This window comes from Blennius ocellaris (genome assembly GCF_963422515.1).
Source record: "Blennius ocellaris genome assembly, chromosome: 17".
Taxonomy (NCBI): Eukaryota; Metazoa; Chordata; class Actinopteri; order Blenniiformes; family Blenniidae; genus Blennius; species Blennius ocellaris.
In genome coordinates this window covers 25,942,149-25,963,838 of record NC_137666.1, presented here as the reverse complement: position 1 = coordinate 25,963,838, position 21,690 = coordinate 25,942,149, and the positions used below count along the sequence as shown (strand labels likewise).

General features: G+C 43.0%; 2 protein-coding genes across 2 annotated transcripts; one reads left to right on the top strand and one right to left on the bottom strand.

The window, feature by feature from the left end:
• Positions 1-1,708, top strand: LOC308142175 (protein RD3-like; the record flags this gene model as incomplete). Its single annotated transcript, XM_080512512.1, has 2 exons — positions 1-314; positions 1,345-1,708. 2 exons carry the CDS (start codon positions 1-3, stop codon positions 1,706-1,708), a joined length of 678 nt encoding a protein of 225 aa, XP_080368638.1.
• A 2,842-nt stretch (positions 1,709-4,550) lies between these two features.
• Positions 4,551-21,041, bottom strand: LOC308142168 (kinesin-like protein KIF15-B). The gene is made up of 35 exons (XM_080512499.1): positions 20,904-21,041; positions 20,664-20,694; positions 19,883-20,069; positions 19,193-19,269; positions 19,031-19,068; positions 18,777-18,874; positions 18,514-18,693; positions 18,200-18,409; positions 17,983-18,108; positions 17,765-17,887; positions 17,504-17,651; positions 17,313-17,401; positions 17,005-17,214; positions 16,181-16,358; positions 15,975-16,110; positions 15,701-15,842; positions 15,455-15,610; positions 15,245-15,373; positions 15,051-15,156; positions 14,802-14,967; positions 14,290-14,440; positions 13,955-14,040; positions 13,803-13,881; positions 13,615-13,701; positions 13,429-13,533; positions 13,190-13,312; positions 12,934-13,080; positions 12,739-12,834; positions 11,427-11,591; positions 11,172-11,275; positions 6,188-6,254; positions 5,482-5,519; positions 5,255-5,387; positions 4,983-5,114; positions 4,551-4,889 (listed from the first exon to the last, which is right to left on the bottom strand). The coding sequence occupies exons 1-35, from the start codon at positions 20,920-20,922 to the stop codon at positions 4,818-4,820; spliced, it is 4,134 nt and encodes a 1,377-aa protein (XP_080368625.1). The 5' UTR covers positions 20,923-21,041; the 3' UTR covers positions 4,551-4,817.
• Positions 21,042-21,690: the final 649 nt, after the last annotated feature.

Below are 21,690 nucleotides of genomic sequence, written 5' to 3'. Positions count from 1 at the left end.
ATGCCGCTGTTCAGCTGGATGAAATGGCCTCATGAGACATGGAGACAAGCTCAGGAGGAGGCGCCGTCTCTGAAGAGCTCGGGGGTCGTTCCCAGCCGCATGTTGATCGCAGAGCTCCTCTGGCACGTGGAGGAACGAGAACGGCTGGCCAGAGAAGTGGAGCGGGAGCACCGGCTGGCTCACGCTGCCCCGAGCCTCCATTGGTTCCAGAAGTACCCCCGGCTACGGACACTCATCCCCTCATCCGAGTTGCACCAGCTGGAGTTCCTGTGTGCCCAGATCCCCCCGATCCATGCAGTCGCTGTCCTCTCCAGGTGTGTGGTGGCTGTGATATGTGGCTCAGGCCTCACATGAGCACACTGTCAACAGTAGCTAGCTGCTACGGCGTCAACACGAGGCCTGACAGGAGGCGATGTGGAGAAGAGCAAAAGGGAAAAGGAGGCAGGGGCGAGCTACCGAGAAAGCCATCATGTGCTACCATGACAGACACAGACTACGTAGGGTGCCAACATGTGAAGGGCACGCTGGAAGGTTGAGTGAGGCCTGTTTAGACTCAACATCTGTTAGTCAGAACGGAAGAAAGGTGAATGAGTTGTTAGACATGGTTGAGCACTGTGACCTACTTAATCATTTCCCATAAAAAACCACTACTCGGTCACTCCTGTGTGTTTATATAACCAGATAACTGAAGAACATACATGATATTCATGACACTTGTTTGCCGCTCTCCATTCAGGATAAAATCTTCATGATTGGGGACGTTTTGAGAGGGCTGTGGGGGATATATCCCACTCTCGGACCAGGTCTACCTGCCTTAACCGCTTTCAAAAAAGGAACACGATCCTCCCGTGCTCCACAGTGATCCATGTTATGCAACTACAGAGTTGGACCAAACACCTAAAATAACTGTATTTTGAAATCTAAGTGATGCAGAGCAGAAGTAAAAGCCACACTGGTGACAGTGGTGTTATGTTTCTATTACAGGTGGCACATCAATATGACCTCAATATGAAACTAAATCTAAAGTAAACCTGCATCCCTCATCATTATATTTACAATAACGTATTAAACCAAGGACTTGCTTTATGTTTGAATTATTTTTCTAGAAGTCACACATTATTTGTCGCTCTTAAATCTGATGCCATCTGACCCACCACCAGGCCACTTTAATACTATGACCCTTCTGCTTTTATCACAAACTGCACCTTATTCATAACACACAATTTAAAAACTGTCAATGTCAGAAGTTTGAGCCCTTTAAACATTGAAACATGACGACTGCAGTCTGCAAATGTGGCGACTCGACATTCTGCTGATAGAAATCTTTGGTGCACGCCTCCACAGGTTCCGTGAGGTGCTTGCCTCCAACAACATTGGGCCCTGGGAGCTGTCGTCCATCTTCAAGCAGGTGCTGAGAGACTTCCTGAGCCAGAAGGAGCACATGGACCAGGCTGAGTTCCCGGTGCAGCCCGCCACCTTTGCACCCATGCAGACCTGGACGAGCCGGTACAAAATGAAGCAGAGCTTCGTCACACCCACCGTCCCACACTGTGGAGACCACCCGAGAGAAGAGATCCCAACGGTCTCTGGATACGTGGACCGGACCATGAGGAACTCCAGTTCATTCACAGCGCACAAAGACTGGGATCTTCCATATTATTACCCGATGCCTCTCAGGGCCAAAGAGACGTACAGCACCACGCTGTGACACCCTCGCTCCCCATCACATGTTTACATATTCACAGTATTCACACACACTGTGGCTTCTATTAATGGAATTGGTTTTCATCATTTAAACTGAACATGAAAAGGTGTGTGTGAAAAAGAAACCTAATGGAAATGTATTTTTAACATAAAATGACATAAGCCAGAAAACAGGGGCTGAGACTTATTTCATTTTTGTTTTGTAATCATCCAGTTATCCTTATAGTATTCTAGTATGTTTACAAAACTACAATTGTGTGACCATTTCGGTCAATTCTATTTTAATGTCATGGCAGCAAACAGCAAAAATTAAAATCTATAATTGACTAGTTATGCAGCATTTTTTCATGTTTCTATTTGGTTAATACATGTTTCAAAAATGTCAAAAACAAACAGTCATGTCTCAAACACAGGGATATTTAAAATCAGGGGTTTTGAAGTGTGGGAGGACGAGCATCTTCCTAACAGAGCAGATAATATCTGCTGTTAGGCTCCATAAGCAATAAACTAAAATAAATATCTCTCTTCAAGTTCTGATTAATTACATCATATGCAACCGTTTGCATTAAAGTGTTTTATTACTTTAAGTTGTCTTATAAATTCTAATGTAAAATTGCATCAATTCCCAATATATTTCACAGTTCATCTTTCAACCTGTTTGTCATGATTTATTTTAAGAATTTAAAAAGGCAGATCTCCAGTCTCTAGATTTCTCTTGCTGAAAAGGAAACCCCCTGAAGCACTACCGCAGTGATTTCAAGGGGGGTATAATATTTTTTTTCATGTTTTAAATATCGAGGAGTCTGGATTTTATTAATTTATGTAAAAAAAAGAAGAAGAAATACATTTAAGTGTCAAATTACAAAGAACATAGAACATCCTGTCTGCAGTGTACAGGGAGAAGAAACGACAGAGCTTCAGGCTAAAAAGAGATGAATCTACCAAAAAAGAGATGTACTGAGAGAGTGGCATACATTATGGCTTCACAGCCAATGGTGACAAATAGAGCTGAAATCATCTTTGGGGGTGAGAAACTGGTGGATGAAGCTACAAGCTGAAGCAGCATCAGTCAACCAAACACCCAGGGACCGTGTGCAAACCCAAAAACTTAATCCTCAGAGGAAAGGAAGTCATTATTACAGAATATAATACACTGTATTTCAGATGCAGTGAGGTTCCTACAACTTTGTTTTATAATTGTAAATTATGTGGAAAGGGGAGGACAGATTTGGGTCCCGCCAAGAAAAATGTTGGAACCACTGTATCACACAATACATGAAAACATACAGAAGGAAGAACAGAAAGAACATCAACATGTATTTAACTATAAAGAAAAAAAAAACACCCTCGAGGAGTCAGATTATTCTAATGAAACTGTAAAGGTCAGACGCCATAGCAAAAAATCCATAATCATAAATCATTCAAAAATTTCAAACTTAAAATTTTTTTTTATTGTGTTTTAGTAGTGTTGAAAATAATTTTTAGATGTTTTAAAATAATCAATTATACTCTCCGCCATCCAGCAGGAGGTGCTGCAGCACCATTTGTTCTCATGACCTCATGCTACAGACACTGCAACTTTAATTTGATATCTACATAAAGCACATTGAAAAAATTTAATTACAAATCATATTTCAGTAAATATTCAGAATTATTCAAGTATTTTAAGCCCCAAAGGCCTTGTTTCGATAATTTAAAATATTATTTGATAAACAGTTTTATAATAGAAAAAAAATTCTAACGTCTAATTACACGTCATAAAGTAATATATTGACAAAGAGACACCTTTATACGTCAACGATTATTTTAGTTAGCACCGTCAGCCACGTGACGCCCTCACAGCAGCGCGGACGGAATCTTAGCATGCTAACTAGCGAGCTAACGTTTTCATACCTGGTCTGTGTCGACGACGTCCCATCTAATTTAGTTTCAGGAACTTCTTCCGAGAGTTTAATGTTTGCAAACGCGGTTCCCGAGGTGAACCAGTCTGAAATCTGCTCTGCAGTGAAGGCTTTCTTCATTTTTCAAGTTTTCTTTATCAGCATGTCCCTTCCGACGCTCCGGGGTGCTGAGCTGTGTCCGAGGGAGCTGCGAGGGGGCGCTGTAGCCTCCGGTGGACGTAAAGCAGACAACGTGTTCAAAAACCAGATATAAATCCTTATTACTCCTGTTTCAGTTTCCAAATCTATTTGATTTGTTAAAATATATTGACCCAATGAAATGGGGGTCAAACATAAGGCTCCATTAGCCCACCAAACAGTCTACAAAATAAAGAAAAAAAAAATCTATATTTTGAGTAGGAAACACAACAGAGTCCTGAGCTGATATATCATGTGTGCTGCCATGAAAAGTAGCCTTAAATCCATGTCATCAGCATGAGTTTGTAAAAACATGCATTTGCTGAAGAAGATATTTGGATATTTCACTGTATTTTGTACCTGAAATGTTTCAAAAATGACTACAATCACCACATGAAACCATTTCATGTGGAGACTGTAGTCATTTTCAATAATATTTTGCAAAAATATAGACCTTTCCATCACATATTTACATTTAAAAGTTAAGAGCAATCAGATTTCTGACATCATTGGTGACCTCTCGGGACAGGACAATCCGACTGACTATCTCAGGAGACATAAATGAGCTTTTCTCTCAAAACACATATCATGAAGATATAATCCCACAGCCAAACTTCCTGGCCATGAAAAACCTTTTATTACAATATAGAGGAAGTAATATCTGCCCACTATGACAAACATTTTTTTAAAAATCAGATAGAAATCAAAACATGGACTCACTCATTAACAACAGACAAACATTAAAACATTAGACACAAACATGCAGTCTGAGACAAATGTGAAAAAACAAGTCCTGACGTATAGATGAAGGTGGAGCTGCACCAATGGAGGTTTTGTCACAGCTGGAACAACCTCCATCAAAACACAAGAGGTAAAATTACATAACTTGTGTCACAGGTGACAGAAAAACCCCCAACTAATAACACATGACAATATTTTGGCTGTTACGCCACCGTTACAACTGTGAGTTATATTTTTCAAGAAGAGCAAAATAAACTTGGGAGAACGTTCACTGTTCAGTTACAGATGAGAGCTTCACATAGCCTCCTGAGGACATCCTCCGTTCTCCCTCAGTGAGCAAATCTCTGCCCGGAGCTTTTCATTTTCCTGCAAATAAACAAGGAAATGTATAATGTATTGAAAGCATGTCAAGTGATCAGATATTACATCATATATTGGTTTAGATGGAATGTAGCGTACCTCTTGAAGTTGGGTGTTGTCTTTTTTGAGTTTGACCAAATATTCGATCTTCTGTTTGTGGTTCTTGTGTCCCACCAATTTTCCATTTTCTTCTGACAGCTTGATGTTTTGATTCCGGAGAACCTCGTTCTCCTGCAGGAAAGATAATGTTTTACAGAAATCAGCCAGCCACTCCCCATCAGTTTGCGCTGCATTTGTGATGCAGAAGTGAAACGCAGTAAAATCATCAAAATATTTTTGCTGAGAAAGTGAAATTGGAGAGAGAAACTCACATGGAGCAGCTTCTGCTCCTCCTGCACCTGCAGATTCATGTCTCTCAGCTCCAGACAGCGGTTCCTCAGCTCTGAGGTCAGCTCTTGAATGCAGGTCTGAGACTGAGCCAACATGGCCTCCTGTGTCTGCGTTCTGATGCACAGAAAAAAGGAAAGACGTAGCTGCTCACCAAACATCAGTGAGGGCGTCGAGATAGTCTACAGAGCTGCCTCCTGCACAAACTCACCTTTTGTGAGCATCGGACAGCTTCTGCATCATTTTGCTCTGTTGAAGAATTCATTCAAACAGACGTCACAATGAAAATAAACATTGATATTTGTATTGCATTGACACACGAATCAAGTAAACGATGTTTTATATATATACATGTGGTCTCTGCCTTTCGAGGGGCAATTGTCAGCTTAGAAGTTTCAGGGTCCGATAAGAGTAATTCCCTCATCATCTAATTTTAATCGAGCATATAAAATGTCTGTACTTCAGGTAATAGTTGTGTCACTCAGTGAAGCGAGAAAACATCAGGCTGATAATCTAAATAAACTCATGAAGGAGAATTAGAAGATGTGATCAAATCAGTAGAAAGAAAGAAATGTCCTGGTGAGCAGTATCACAAGGAGGCCCAAGAAAAAAAACAAAGAACTAAACTAAATGACTGAAGAACGTTTTTTTCAGGTCACATTTGGTAAGTTTAAGAAGAATCTCCAGGTCGCCTTGTCTGTGTCAAAGGAAATAATAAGACATCTTAAAAGTGAATGTAGAAGGTTCACTACAAGGTGGACACATTGATGAGCCTTAAAAAGCAGGAATTAAAGTGTTGAAGTAAATTAAAGTCTGTGTAACAAGGTGGAACACATAAATAAAATCTGTACAAATCTTTCAATTAAAGCAGATTTTTTCATTTAAATCCATTCATATGGAAAACTGTGTGAATGTACCTTCTCTGCTCTCTCCTCCTGCAGGTCTTTAAGCATGGACAGTTTGATGGCATCAGTCAACGCCTCACTGAAAGACAACATTCATTGGGATTATTCCAGGAACCCTGGAGAGAGGATGACAGTGGGGAGTACAACTCGAAGAAGAAGACTTGACTTGAAAAAACCTTTATTTAACAAACACAAAAATCAATGAAATCCATGTTTATCCCTCCTCACGGAGGAAAACAATGGTTTGCAGACAATCACACAGCGTGAAACCACAAACAGGTCACACACTGTGATGGGCTATAAAATCACCACAAGATCACATAGAATATTAAAAGTTCATGATAAGACAGTCCCCCTCACCAAGGGAGCACAGGACCCGCCTGATTCCCCACACTGGAATAAAACCAGTCAAGTTCTTTGTGAGTTTATAAAAACTGTGTTCCAGCCTCAGGTGAGCAGTGATCAGACCTTTAAAAACGTGCAGTGGATCAGTAAAAGCAACACCTGAGACCTGGTTCTTCCTGCTTCACCAAAGGGAAAGTTTTGCACATGCAAAGATAAAATTCAATAAGATCACTGATGCCTTTTTGTGTTATATATACTTCGGACCAAAAAGGGGGACAGAAAAAGCCTCTGGCAGAGCCTCCACCAGCCTTCATAGAAGCGTGTAAAGACTAGTCAACCTGGGACAGGACACCACCAGATGTTCCACAGTTTCAGGCTCTGAACAAAAAGAGCTTGGATCCAGGTGGGCTCTGTATCTGTTGGTAGCTACCGCTCCATGTATCACCCTCCACTGGAGGTCACCCCTCCGCTTTTCCACGGGGGGTTTGTACAGGACCCGCCAGCTCCCTTTAGGGGACGAATCCCCACCAAACAAATCAGTCCACCTCCCTCACTCCAGCCAGCGACTGCAGATTCAGGACCTTCACACAGCTGCTGTACAGCTCCTTCCCAGGGCAGGGTTGGAAGAGGCCCAGTCTGGGCATTGTAATGGTCAGTAGTTTCCTCTTCCTCCCATCTCCCACTGCAGGACGAACCTTCAGGGAGGAGGAAACATAGTCTTCTCCTCTACTCCACTGGTCAACACGACTCTTGTCCTGCACAAAGGAACGAAGAGGAGCAGGAAAAGACCGCCACACCTCTTCCACCAGGCGCTGCACCACTCTGCTGGACCGAACCCCCATCATCTCCGTCAGCTGCTGCGTGGCTGCAGATGGCCCACCTTTGTGATCCCTGTATGGATGAGCTGGCTTCTCAAGGTGGCTGAGGAGAAGGCCGCGGTGGGGATCAGGCAGTTATGGAGCAGAGGCTCTTCAAAGACCCACGACCCAGGCTTGGCGTCCGGACGGGAGATGTCCAGAGTCCTCCATGCCTCCATCATTGACATGTAGAAAGGAGTCAGTCCAGAAAGGTCACATTCAGCTGTGTTTGTCAGAAATAATTGTTTATTAAGTCCAAGTCTCCCAGCTTTCCTGAGCAACAGCTATGCCAGTGGCGTCCAGACAGACGAGCCACAAAGGAGCCTCTGTAAAGCCTGCAGTCTGAAGGCCACAGTCCTGGATATGGTGTCGATGAGGCCCTGTCCCCCCTCTGCCACAGGGAGATACAGGACCGACGCTCGCACCCAAAACATCCACCAGGACTTTCTGCAGTCTTTCCAAGAGGCTCGGCGGAAGGACCAGGACTTTAAGTTTGTGCCACAGAGACCAGGCGACCAGATTGTTGGCTATAAGAGTTCTTCCCCTGTAGGACAGCTGTGGTAGCACCCATTTCCATTTAGACAACCTGACCCAGCACTCCCTCCCAGTTTTGTTTCTCTCTGTCCTCATTTCTCAGCCACAGACCCAAGGCTTTTATGCCTGTGGTCCCACACTTGAGGCTTCCAGGGAGGTCAGGAGTGCCCTGAGGACACCATCGTCCCACCAAAACCGCCTCACAGTTTACTCTGGCTGAAGAGGCTTTTTCATACAGGGCTAAACTGTCCTGCAAAGCAAGCACATCCTCCTGTCCCTCTACAAAAACATTTATGTCATCTGCGTAAGCCGACACAACCACCAAGGACTCAGCAGCTCACGTTGGCAGACACAGACCCTTCAGCCGGGTCTTCAGTCTGCGCAGCAGTGGCTCAACAGCCATACTGTACAGCTGGCCTGAGATGGGACAGCCCTGTCGGATGCCTACAGGACAGCTACAGGACAGCTTACAGGGTCATATCCTCCTTCTTAGGCAGCAGGGAGATCACTGCACGGCGGCAGGAAGCAGGATGACTCCCATTCTTAAAAGAGTCTCTATAAACGTCCAGCAGGTCCCCTCTGAGCAGGCTCCAGAAATGTTTATGGAACTCTGGGGGAAGCCAATCAAGGCCTGGAGACTTCCCAGAGACCATCTGTGATACTGCAGCGCTCAGTTCCTCCAAAGAGAGGCCTGAGCTCAGAACCTGATGGTCCTCTGGACTCAGCTGGGGCAGATCCTGCAGCAGCTCAGCAGCAGCATCCCCGTCACAGTCCTCTGCATAGAAGGCCACAGCATGCTTCCTCATCTGAGCTGGGTTAGAAGTCAGCCGCCCATCTGGCAGTCGGAGACACACCATCTGTCTCACCTGAGCCTCCGATCTCTCCAAAGTGAAGAAAGATGTAGGAGCATCCATGTCCCTCAGAGTTCTGAGCCTGGCTCGGACCAAGGCTCCTTTGGCTCTCTCCTGAAGAAGAGACTTCAGTTGTTGCTGCTTAGAGAACAGCAAAACCAGTGTCAGGGTCAGAAACATTCTGCAGTCCACTAATTTCTGCTTCCAACTCTTCAACTGCCCTCCAAATCTTGGCTGTGGAAAAGGAGGTGTACTACTGGCAGAAACTTGTGATCTGGCCCCTCCCCACCTCCCACCCCTGACTGAGAGATGAAAAATAATTTTTTTCTGCCCAGTACTTCCAAAAATAGTTAAAATTCTCACAAATATTTAAATAATTTAAAAGATTAATGTTAAAATGCCAAAAAGAGCCCGTTTTTCTTTTACCAGATAAAAAACAGCTCTGCTAAAACTAGATGGTGATCCGTAAAACCAACAGGGACAATGTGGCAGCTTACAACATGAGTGAGCAAAGAGGCAGACATATAAAATCTATGCAACCTAGCTGCACTGATTCAACCATCCACCACTTTGACCCACGTAAACTGTACATCAGAGGGGTGTTTATTCCTCCACACATCCACCAGGTCAGCCTCCATCACCAGCTGAGAGAGGAACCGGGAGGATTGGGGGTAGGGTTCTGTTCCTGTCCTGTCCACACCGTCGACTGGACAACAGTTCCAGTTTCCTCCCATCACTACAGTCTCACCATTACCAATGTTTGTCACCACAGCCTTCATTTTTTCAAAAAGAGACAACCGCTCTGCACCACCACTCGGTGCATACAAATTAATAAAGCAAAAGCTTAAATCATCAATTTTCACTGTAACTATTAAAAGTCTGCCTTTTTCCAATTTCTAAACTTGATAAAATCTTTATTTTATCAAGGGTGTCACTGTGAGTCTCCTGTAAAAAGACTACATCTATCTTTTTCTGTTTGATTGTCTCCATCAACAAACCCCTTTTCTGTGCATTTCTCCCTCCATTCATACTGCATTTAGTGAGGCGACTGTCAAGGCCATCAGAGGAGGAGAGGAAAACACAGAACAGACAAAGAGAACCAACAGATAAGAAAACACCCTGTGTATGTATGATCATAATACAGTTATTTTGAAATGTTCATCTTTTTTGCCCTTTAAAGAATTTTTAACTGCAGTGACATGTTTTCTCAAACGATAGCGCTTTTTCTCATCCAGCAGTTCTGTGCTGACTGATTTTTGAAGTGTGCTGACAGTCTGGCCGAACTTGTCTGCATTAGGAAAATAACTCCTCCCATCAACCTGCCGACCAAAAGAGTCCTTCAGAAACTCATTGATCTCATCCAAGGAGTAAATATCCGAGTTCTGAGAGACACTGCCTGCAAGTGATGCAGTGTCAGAGTTAACCTCATCCTCTGAGTCCAGTCCTGCAGCCTCTGGAGCAGCCTGACCACTGCAGTTCCTCCTCCATATCAACACACTGCTCCCCAGCAGTCCTCACCTGTACATCAGTACCAGCCTGAGCTTTTCCTGTTGGTTCATTTTTTTCACACTTGAAATGTTGTCCTCCACCTCCTCTGCCCTTTTCTCCTTCTGCACAGACTCAGCTTCAGTCACACCGGAGTCAGTGGCTGCAGCACCCCGAGAGGCCCAGCTCTCCACACTCAAAGCATTTACAACTCCCAGAGGTTGCATACACCATGTGAACATCCTCCTCATGCTTCACACGGAAAGACACATCCAGTGTCTGAGTCGCAGAGTCCAGAAACATAAAGCCTGTCTCCGCAGAGACTGGACATGTTTCAGCTTTGGGTCCTTGCAGCCCAAACCAACAGGACGGAAACCACTTGTGAACTCACCGAACCTCCTCAGTTCTCGCTCCAGAGCCTCACTGGAGATGAACGGGGGGACTCCGGACACGGTGGTCCGTGTGGACCAGCGGGGACACTTGAGTAAACTCGTCATTTATAACAACTCCGCTTTCAACAAGATCAGCCACAAACTTTGCGTCCTTGAAGAAAACCACCATTGCTTTATTGGTACGAGAAGCGTAGGTGATGTTCTCATATCCCAACTTCTCCCCAACCACCTGCAGCACCTGCTCCACGGTGGAGCTGGGCTGCGGCACCAACCGGACTCCATGTCTCAGAGACACGGGAGACGCCTCAGAGGACGCCATCCAGGCCACGAGACACGGAACAACTCACAAAAAACACCAATGAACTAAGTTTAAGCTACACTAACAAACCATAATAATGATCATACAAAACACACAGTTGGAAAAAAGAAAGACACACAACAAAACCGCTTTTTTTCAGTAAATTAAATCGCCCTCTTTGCTCCCTCTCAAACACACGTCCACACGTAAGAAGAAGAAGACGAAGAACTCAACCCATTTTGATTTCCGTTCTGTGTGGAGTTACTCTGCTTGATGTAAAACTCATCAAGCAAACCCTGGATCTCCATTCGGACCATCTCCTTCTCAGACAACTGCATCTAGAGATACACAATGACAAGAGATGGAATTTAAAGTACCCAGACATACTGTAGTGTCAATAATAACAATGAAGGCACCAAATCCTAGTGGTCAAAATGAGTGCAATAATAAACTATTACAGGTTTGGTTGACTTTCATATAAAAATGCACCTTAAGCCGTTCGATTTCCTCGTTCTTGGCGGTTCTTTCAGCATTCAGCTCTGTTAAAAGGATCTCCATGGTGATCATGGAGGAACGCCTGTTCTCCAGCTCTCGCTCCTGGCTCTCCAGGACCTCAGACACATCTCTCTTAAAGCTTTCTGGGGTAGAAGGTGTCTGAAAAGGAAGGGGAAAAAAAATAAAAATAACATGTAACAGCGAAAATGTCTCCGGTTAGAGTCTGGGCTTTCCCGTGTTCCATATTCTCCATGGGCACTTTGTAGGTTGCCTGTTGTCTTTAAAGACTGTAGGAGTGAATGTGAGTGTGTGTGACTGACCGTCCCTCTGTGTTTAGCTCCAGGCCCCCATAACCCTAAGTTTGATAAAAACGGTATTGAAGTTTTTCACGTGAAGTCAGAGGTCAAGCGCTACTACAGGTTCTGCCATTTTGGACGTCCCCTGACTGTAAACAACACGCTAAACAGTCACACTTTAGGCATAATTTGATCAGATGTCAGAGAAGATGGACATCTTTTGTGTAGCTGCAGGCTCGTTAGCAGGCAGGAAACCTGCCCATACCTCTCATTTGATCATTTCCCTGCTGACCCCGAGAGAAGGGAGGGATGGATGTGAGGAGGGAAGGCTGGGAGACAACCAAGTACTGTAGAGTCTGCAGAGCCCATGTCATATCAGCTTGCTATTTTGTTTCTGAGTGGACCATTTTTAAGGTTTGATTACAGAAGTTAGTCCCTCCTGTTCCAGTGTCCAGACCGTGGTCGGGGAGACGAACTTCTGCTCCGGGCCTTCGGGGTCAACTCCCTCGCTTCACCGCAGTCGGGAAGCAAGACGTGGGACTCAGTTTCATGCTCAGTACTTGTAGCATCTATTTAACATTAACTCTCTACATGTACAGCTCTTTGTACCTAAGCTAGACCTGCTCCGATCGACTGCTTCTCTCACCTCCCTCCAACACACACTCGCTCACACTTCACATCATCAGTAAACACAGCAGGAGGCAACAGATATGAGTTGTCAGTCACCAACTATGTCAGTTTATCCATGTATATTGTTTTTTTCTCAATCCAGACAACTCACAGCTGTGGACAGCTTTACTGTGTGGCTTGCTGACACATTGAACACATGTAAAAATGCACGTTCACTCCTAACTGCTGTTTGATGACATTGTTTACTTGTGGTTAATTGTGTTTACCAATACTTCGACGCCCAAAATGGCGGCACAACGGTTCGTGATGTCACTTAGTCACGTGGAAACAAAACCTCAATACAAGAATGTATATTGGATGAATAAATAGGCAAGTTTTACCCGAAGTAATGATTTGGGAGTGGCTGTCAGCTCAGCAAGAGGTTTGAAGATCCCATTTCTGACCGTTTTCTCCACTGCATCCTGCTGCTGTTGGACCTGAATTGAAAAGAGAGATTTCATGAAGATGCTCGTTGATTTTTCCCACAGTAAAGATCTGTTCACTCTTTGTGCAGATATTTGAAAGAGGAGCGTCACCTTCTCCTTCAGATCCCGTATGATGGCTTCCTTCTGGGCTGTTTGTTCCTGAGCTGCTTGGAGGAGACCATTCTGCTCATCTAAGACCTTTGTGAGTCTTTCAACCTCCTCAGTGGCATAAACAACCTCCTCCTCCAAAACCTCCACCTGAAGAAGAGATGGCTGTTTAAGCATTTTCTTTGTTGTCACACAATTAAGATGTGAAACCAAATTATTTAACATGACTTTAGAACACCGACTTCAGAAAATAAATCACCTCTATTTTGTTTGATGCCGTGTTCTTTTCTAAAGATAATTTCAGGTCACAGATTTCGGTCTGCATCTTGCAGTTTTGTTCTCTGATGTCTTCCCTTTCAAGGCAGGCAGCATTATATTTTACCTGGCAGAGAAAAGACAGTGTTAATCTTATCAACTGATCCAAATGGCAAACCAATATGACGGGAAATAAAATGGGAACTTGTGTCAGATGGACAAAGGTTTCAATAGAAGGAATACCGTGATGTCTTTGAAATCTTCAGTGAAGTGGCTAATGGTCTGATCCTTCTGGCTCAGTTCACTGCGCAGATCCCTGGTTTGGTTGATCAGATCCAAAACAACATCCTGTCCAACAACACAAATGTTTGTATCAGACGAGCAGCAGACACACTGAAACTTTAGCAAATGGAGATGTGGCAGGCTTACGCTGTCCTGCTCAGTCTTCTGCTCCAAGCTTTTGATTCTTTCGTGGGCAGAGGTGAGGTTCTGCTCAAGATTTACAAGATAGGAATTCTTTAAAAAAAAAAAAAAAAAAAAAAACAAGACACCCAGGTTAAACCACTGAGCTGTGATTACTGCAACACTACTTTTTGATCAAATGCAGGAAATCTGACCTGCTGTTCATTTTGTGCCATCAAATCAGAGGTTTGTTTTTTGAGTTGTGCATTCTGCTCCACAGTTTCAATCAGTTCTCTAAAGAAACAGAGAGCCAAATTAATATGAGAGCAATCTTAAATACAAATAAATAAAAAAAGCAATAACTCACTTTGATGTACTTTCTTTGTTTTCTTTTAGCTGGGCAATCAGAGTGTTTGCTCGCTCTTTCTCAGCGTGTAAAGAATTATTTAATTCCTACGGAAGAAGAAAGATAAGAGAAAAGATTGTTAATATTTTGTGACGCGCACACGCACACACACACACACACACACACACACACACACACACACACACACACACACACACACACACACACACACACACACACACACACACACACACACACACACACACACACACACACACACACACACACACACACACACACACACACACACACACACACACACACACACACACACACTATTTGAAGAGTTTGTTCACCATGACCCGCGTCTTTAATTTTTGAATTTCCTGCTGGCTGGAGCTCATCTGCCCTTTGGCCTGATCAGCGTCAAACTTGGCCTCGGCTTGCAGCTGGTCGAACGAATCCTGCAGGACCTGATGCTGCTCAAGAAGCTGCTCCCACTCCAGGCTGGAATAACCAGGGAGTGAGCATGTCAAAAAACTCAACCGAGAAGAGAACAGAGTAGACCAAAGCCAGAACACCACTGGGTCCCAACAGGCTACGGGAGTACAGGTTGAAAAATGATAGCTACAATTTACAGTTGGATTTCATAAATGTAACTGCCGTTTCTCATTCATGTACTGGGGATTGACTCAAATAGATGACATTCTCCACAACTTCATGTCAAATCCCAACTGTTGCATAATATTTTAATAATTAAATCATGGGGAAGCAAGTTTTCCATTTTTTCAAAGTTGCCACCAAGGACAAACGTATGTTGCCCTGGTCTAAAATTAGTCTGACACCTCTGGTTACGATTCGTGCTTACTGGACTTTGTCGAGTTGTAGCTGTGTGGTGATCAGACTGCTGGAGAGCTGGTTCATCTCTCTCTGCTGCTCACGCTGCCCTTCTTTTAACTCGTTCTTCACAGACTCCAGCTCCTTATCGGAGGACTCCAGCACCAGACGCAGGTCACGGATCTCAGTCCTCAGAACTGAAAGGAGAGAAAAGCCAGATACATCAATCTGTGGGGAAGCTACAGGTTTGAAAAGCTTGGGACAAACATCGAGGCCTTACGTTCTGCGGCTTGCTGTTCAGATTGAAGTCTCTGTTGCAGGTTGTTAATAGTTTCTTGAACGGTGAGATGATCGTTGTTCCTATTTGCTCTCTCAGTTGCGAGTAGCTACGTGAAAGCCAGAACAGAAAAATAAAGAGCGTGTTGATGCACTTAAAGCCCTTACTTTTTAATGACCGTTAATGAGATTTCAAACCTGATCTTTTCTCTCCAACTGTTGAGACATCACAACAATCTGCTCCTCAAGTTTGGCAATTTGCTGCATCAACCTGCTGTTCTTCAGCTCCTCCTCATTCAGCTGCGTCTGCACATTACTCACAATTTCCTGGGAACACGTGACAATTGATAATTAGACAGTAGGACTCCTCTGGCACGTCTGTATTGAGAATAGTTGCCAATGCTTTACCTGGACTTGTCTCAGTTCCTCTGTCAAGGCCATTTCAGCCATGTCTGCTGGAGGCTCCTCAGCCCAGATGTCATCTGTCCCACTCAGGTGCTCCGGGCTGGAGAGAGGCACGACACGCGATCGCAGGTTGTATGCTTTGGTGGGCGTGCTAAGAATCTGGTTTGATGGGAGTGGTTTCATATTAGTAGATGATAAAGATCATGCATGTCAAAATAGGAAGAACAGCTTCTTTCAACCTGGACTCACCTTTATAGTCTCAACATGGATTCTGTTCAGTTCAGAAACCTCGTGGTTTTTATGATCGTGTGTGGCCTTCAAAATATTCTCCAAATGCTTGTTGGATTTGTCAAGATATCTTTTGTCAGCCTCCAACTGAGATATCTGTTTCCTGCAGCACAAAGCACCAGATGGAATTATACAAGACTTCACGATTGAAATGAGGTTGTTAATAGATGATGAACATTTTAGGACAGTCGATGTGCTGTGAAGAGTGATTTTCCTCATTTAATGAAGTCCTTACTTGGTGACTTCTTTGTACTCATCGAAGGCTTGAAGAGCGGCTGTGAAATCCGACTGTTTCTGAAGCAGTTTAGCATTCAGTCTCTCGATTGTAGCTGCGTTATTTGTAGCCACGGATGCTGAGGGAGCAACTGTACCTGGAGGAAAAGGATAACTGAAATCTGTTTCCTCTTATTTTACATTACTCTCACTTCTGTATTGACTTACCATCTGTAAGACCTTCCGACTCCAGAATCTTCTGGAAAGCTTCTTCCAACTCTGCAGCAACTTCAGCGGCAACCCCTTCGGCTTTGATCACCCATTCAAGAGAACGTAGCTGACGGTTTTCCTGCCTCAGGCTGTAATTTTCTGCAGCATATCGAGTCATTTTTGGATGATGTTCAACCTGAAAGGGCAGATGAGTACAAAAAAAGTGAAGACTAATAGATTAAGATCATTATTTAAGATATTTAGCTTTTACCAGATGATAAATATGGCGAGTACCAGGTGTTGGACGATTTACGACACATTAATCCTACATATTCATAGCTGTGTTGTTGTAGCGTTAATGTGATAAGTTAGCTGATCTTTCAGGCCTGTGTTGATCCATATAATGACTGATGTACTCATTAAGTGATTGTATGATTTTGGTTTGAGATAATCAGTCATGACGGACGTTTGCCATTTTCAACGGCATGTGCCCTCCTCAACCAGCTCACACAAGGATGCAATGGTCAGCTGTCATGCAGAATTTGGCACAACACCTACTTTTGAAATAATTTTGTCACAAGGAGCAGGAAAAGTAGAGATAAACCAAAACAGCAGTACTAATAATCATTTGTTAGTGAATCTCCACCAAAGTTACTGGCTGTTCCGGCAACGTCATGCTTCCACTACAAGGCTACGTCATGTCTTGATTTTTTGAATGAATATGTAAAAGTATTGGAGCGTCTCATAACAACCCTGAAAGAATAAAAATGTTTTGGCATCCAAACGGATAATGTTTTCAATCTTCTGCAAATTAAGCATAGGCACTGTCAGACAGTGTTTACCTGATCTCTCAGGATCTTAATCTCGTCCTTCAGTCGGTCTATGAACGCCTGAGACTCCTCCTCTGACAGTGAGCTTTGTCCGGCCTTCGCTTTTTTCTCAAGGCGAGAAATGTGGTCTTCTCGAAATTTGATGATCATTCTGCTGGAGTGAATGAATTTGTCCTTTTGCGTCCAGGCCTCTTCGAGCTGAGCCACCTTCCTGAGAAGGATCTGAGTAGATCCCAACAAAATATGACTTTTCCTTGCAATAACAACATACTTTCTCTCTTTTTTTAAAAAAAAAAAGCCCTACAATATACGTTCCGTACCCTTTTCTCCTCATCTTGCTTTCTCCACAGACGAACCGCAGCCATGAACTTTGCTTTATACAACAAATCACGTTGAACATCTTCAACTCCTTAGAAAAAAAACCCAGGAAATAAAAAGAAAGTATTAATTCCAAATATGCATCAATTAGCTGAGATTAAGGTTCATATTTGGTGGATTTGCATATAGTTACCTGTGGTGACTTCAGCTCCTCCTGGTGCTACGACTCTGCCACAGTCTACTCCCTGAGATGTCAGCGCCTGCGCAAGCTGCTCCTTCAGCTTCTTCACCTCAGCCTGTAACTGCCTCACGTTTCCCTGTGTGTCCTCGTTGACGATGGCCTGACAAAACCAAATCCCAAATCCCGACAGACCGCTCTGAATATTAATTCATAGGAGCCTTAATAACCTGCTAATTTTTAAAGTGATCTATGGGTTTGTTGCATAACCGATACCTTGTTTTTGATCAACTTTGCTCTCTGGGCAAACTGTAAGGTGGACAGTGTCTCTCCAAAACACTTAGAACCAGGGTGCACATTGGCTATGATGAAAGTCTTTGCATTTCCACCAAGTGAATCCTGGAATAACCAAACATAATATTAAGAACACTGTGCTGATGAGGCTATTGTTTCCAAAAAGCAACATAAAAAAGTCCCCATCCCCAGGGCCTTACTCTGAGCAAGAAGGTGAGTTTTGAGTCCCGGTAGCAGATGTGGCGGTTTTTCCCATTAGAGACGTCCACCAGTGCCATGATCACCTGGCCAAGGCACATGAGGGAGCGATTGATGCTGCTAGCTTCCTGAAAGGAAAGCAGTGCAAACAGCAGCTGTGACCAACAGCAAATAAAAATGTACCCATGTGGTGTTTAGAGTATTCTGGTACAGTCTTACCTTGAGTCTGGAGCCCTCCGTGTGTGTGTCCTTCTGTCTCTCAGACCCTGCCAAATCAACCAGGTTCAGCTGAGACATGCGGATGTTCACCACTTCATTGATGGACTCTTTGGACTCCAAAGTCATAGTAAACACTGCGTGTGATCGTGAGGACTCTCGGTTCATTGACGTGGACGCCACGCGTCGATTGCGCCAGCCCATCGACAGCACCTGTGTTTTCAAAGACATGTTTCATATGCTTAAACTGAGTCAGCTACCAAACATTATGTTCGCCAGACGTCCACACGTGAGAGTAAAGACAAAAGAACATGTACCTGATAGGCTTCAGCAGCTGAGTTCACAAACTTCTCCACAGCTCCCTCAACAAACATGCCCTTCTTGATGTTCTCCCTGAGGAAAAGGCTGGCAGACGCCGTGTCCAGGAGGTCATAGATTTGTTCATTGTAGATCTCAATAAATGAACATTTGCACAGGAAACTCTTTGACTGGGAAGACTTTTTTGGGGAGGGAAAACAGAAATTAGAAAACAGGTTTTTAATTCAGATTGGCAATACATTTGTGAAGATGAAGTATTAACCTTTTCAACTTCTCTGTTAATGAGGAAAAACAGGTACTCAAAACTTCGAGGAATTACACCCCTCAGTTCATGTGTGAAGTTATCCAGATCAGACGGCCCTAGTGAGAGAAATGGTGTAACTTAAGTTAGATTCCTTCATTAGCCTTTATTTATTCAGGAGAAACACATTGAGATTAATAATCTCTTTTGCGGGTGTGTCCTGATACTGTCCGTTCCTCAGACACAATGTGAGGAGGAACATACAATCAACTCACCAAGCATAGTGAAGGTCTTTCCCGAGCCTGTTTGTCCACTGCAAAAGTTAAAGAGAATTTCATTACAGACATGAAAGGGAAAGCGCGTCACACTAAACACAATACCGAGAGTGTGATATTCCTTTTTGTTCAAATAGGTATTTAAAAAAATGATGTACTTACTAGGCAAATATTGTACCATTATATCCATTCATACAAGACTCAACAATATTCTTGGCCACACATGAAAAAACAGAGTCCTGTTGAAGGTTGACAAGAAAAGATTACACAGGCACTGTGTCATTAGTCATTTGACTAAAAAGTCTCACCTTAGTCAGGGGTGTCAAAGCCATTTTTATTGATCTGAAGTGTGTCGGACCAGTAAAATCATGGCATAATAAACTTTAAATACACATTCAAGCACCACTAGATATGTTTTCCCTTTGTTAGTGCAAAGAAGTATGAATACAATAACAATGAGTTTTCATTACTTTTTTTGGGTTGTCGTTTTTTTGTTTTTTACAAAACCTCACCAAGTTTATGGTGCCTCATGGTCGATAATACATCGAAAGTCCTTAATTTAGAGCATTCAGCCCACACGTTTTAAGCATTCACTTCACTGTGTGGCTTTGATGCTGTTGCTTATCTTATGTAGCCGGATCGCTGCTCTATCGGCACTGCATTCTGTTTACCATCTGAAACACAATATTACAATCCTCACTATGTAAATACCAGCAATTTTATTGAAATTTAATGTAATATTTGGCAAGGTTATGCCAGCATGCCACACTGGACTCTATGGTGGGCTGATTTTATCCAGAAGCCATTTTTTAGACACCCCTGATCTAATCCAGTGGTACAATCAAGTTAAACCTGAGATGTGTCCATGTCTGCGACATGATCATAGATGAAAGTCCGTGGTTCCGGTTTGGAGAGTAGGCGGATGGTGTTGGGGGAGGTGACCGCGAGACACAGATTCTGATCTCCATCTGTGGTCAGCCCCGTGCTCTGCGTCAGAGGTCGCACTCGAACGAAAACTTTGATGGAATCAGTTTCGCCGCTGTAGCCCAATGAAACATCCAGTCATGACATATATCAACTGTGTTACAGGGGATAAAACTGTTTATCACAGCTGCTTTACCTCAAACCAAGAGTTTAGTTTATTGAAAACGACAAATGAGTCAGTTACAGCTGTATATTTTTTTCATACTTGAAGCGCTATTTTCGGGTTACAAGGAATTGGATTCAGCCAAAAACCTTATTGAAACATATTTCAAAACCAGATTGTTGTGTCGATAAGATGGAAACAATGTAATTATACAGAATTGGTTCTCAGTCAAACAAACGTAAAAGCACATAGTGTACATGTATTAACTGAGCAGAGAGTAGACTGGACTATGGTGTAGTTTCCCAGCAGTCGAGGCTGCAGCTATCGAACAGTTAATAGTGCATTTAACTTTGATAGTACAATGGAGTCTCAAATATTCTTGTGAAACTCTATACCTGAGCAACATAGCTGGTATGTGTCCTTGTGAAACACTCACTGGCATTTGTATTACGGAACGCTAAAACTAGCTGACATTTTGATAGAAAAAAAGGTATTTGCTGTCGTCTGTGCAGAAGCCTGCGTATAGCGTGAAATGGCACTGATTACCTGGCAGAAAGCTGCGATGAATCACACGATCCTGTCAACAAAACAGCAACATTGTTAAACATAGTTTGCCATCTGGTTAATAGACCACTGTGAACTTAGAATGACGTCTGTTATGAAACAGCGGAGTTTAGGTCAACAATGATCGTATTAGCCTAACTGCAATGAAATACAAACTAACGTAAGACGGCGGGAGAGTTTTCCTGATGCATACAGCTTCCTTATTAGCGTTTAAGTGTTTACCTTTTCCACTGGAAGTCATCGCTGACAGAGATATTCGGCGTTAGGAGGTGGAATAAAGTTAGTTTATCGCATGTCGACGCAGAAGAGCAAACTGTTTACATCTTTTGAAATTGGCGGGCAGCTCAACTCGGCAGCTGGAGCTTCTTCTTCGTCTTCTTCTTCTTCTTCTTCATTTGGGGAGCACAGCAGTGGTGAGCGCGCACAGCGCCCTCTTTCGGATGACAAAAACACCAGCGACGTATTTAATTTAATTTAATTTAATTTAATTTAATTTAATTTAATTTAATTTAATTTAATTTAATTTAATTTAATTTAATTTTATTTTATTTTATTTTATTTAATTTTATTTAATTTTATTTTATTTTATTTTATTTTATTTTATTTTATTTGTCCGTCCGTCCATCGATTTGCAGCTTTATTCATGGTGGATGTTTATTTAACTTATTAATTTAGTTTTTTTTTTTTTTTCAAATTAATTGTATGTGTTTAATCTTACTTTAAGTCTTTTTTTTAAGTTTTGAGACATTTGGCTGTATTCAATTACAAAACGTTAGATTTTGTACTTTTTCTTCAACAATGCTTTTGTCATTTGTTTTCAGATAGCACCTGCTTCAACTCCGATGACGTTTTTGTTGTGTTCCCTCTCTGTCTTACTAATAAAGTTCGTACAACATTTTGACAATGCGCAGCCGCAGAATGACGCTTCTTCTTCTTTAACCTGATTGGCTGCTTTGGCCGGCTTCTGGCGATCTGATTGGCTGGTCTGTAGTTTTAAAATCCAAACGGC

What these genes read in the sequence shown, in the direction of transcription:
- LOC308142168 (XM_080512499.1), bottom strand. An exon ending in TCATCGCAGCTTTCTGCCAG is followed by an intron (nt 20,070 to 20,663) that starts GTAATCAGTGCC and finishes ATTGGGCTACAG; the next exon opens with CGGCGAAACTGATTCCATCA. An exon ending in AGGAACTGAGACAAGTCCAG is followed by an intron (nt 15,374 to 15,454) that starts GTAAAGCATTGG and finishes ACGTGTTCCCAG; the next exon opens with GAAATTGTGAGTAATGTGCA.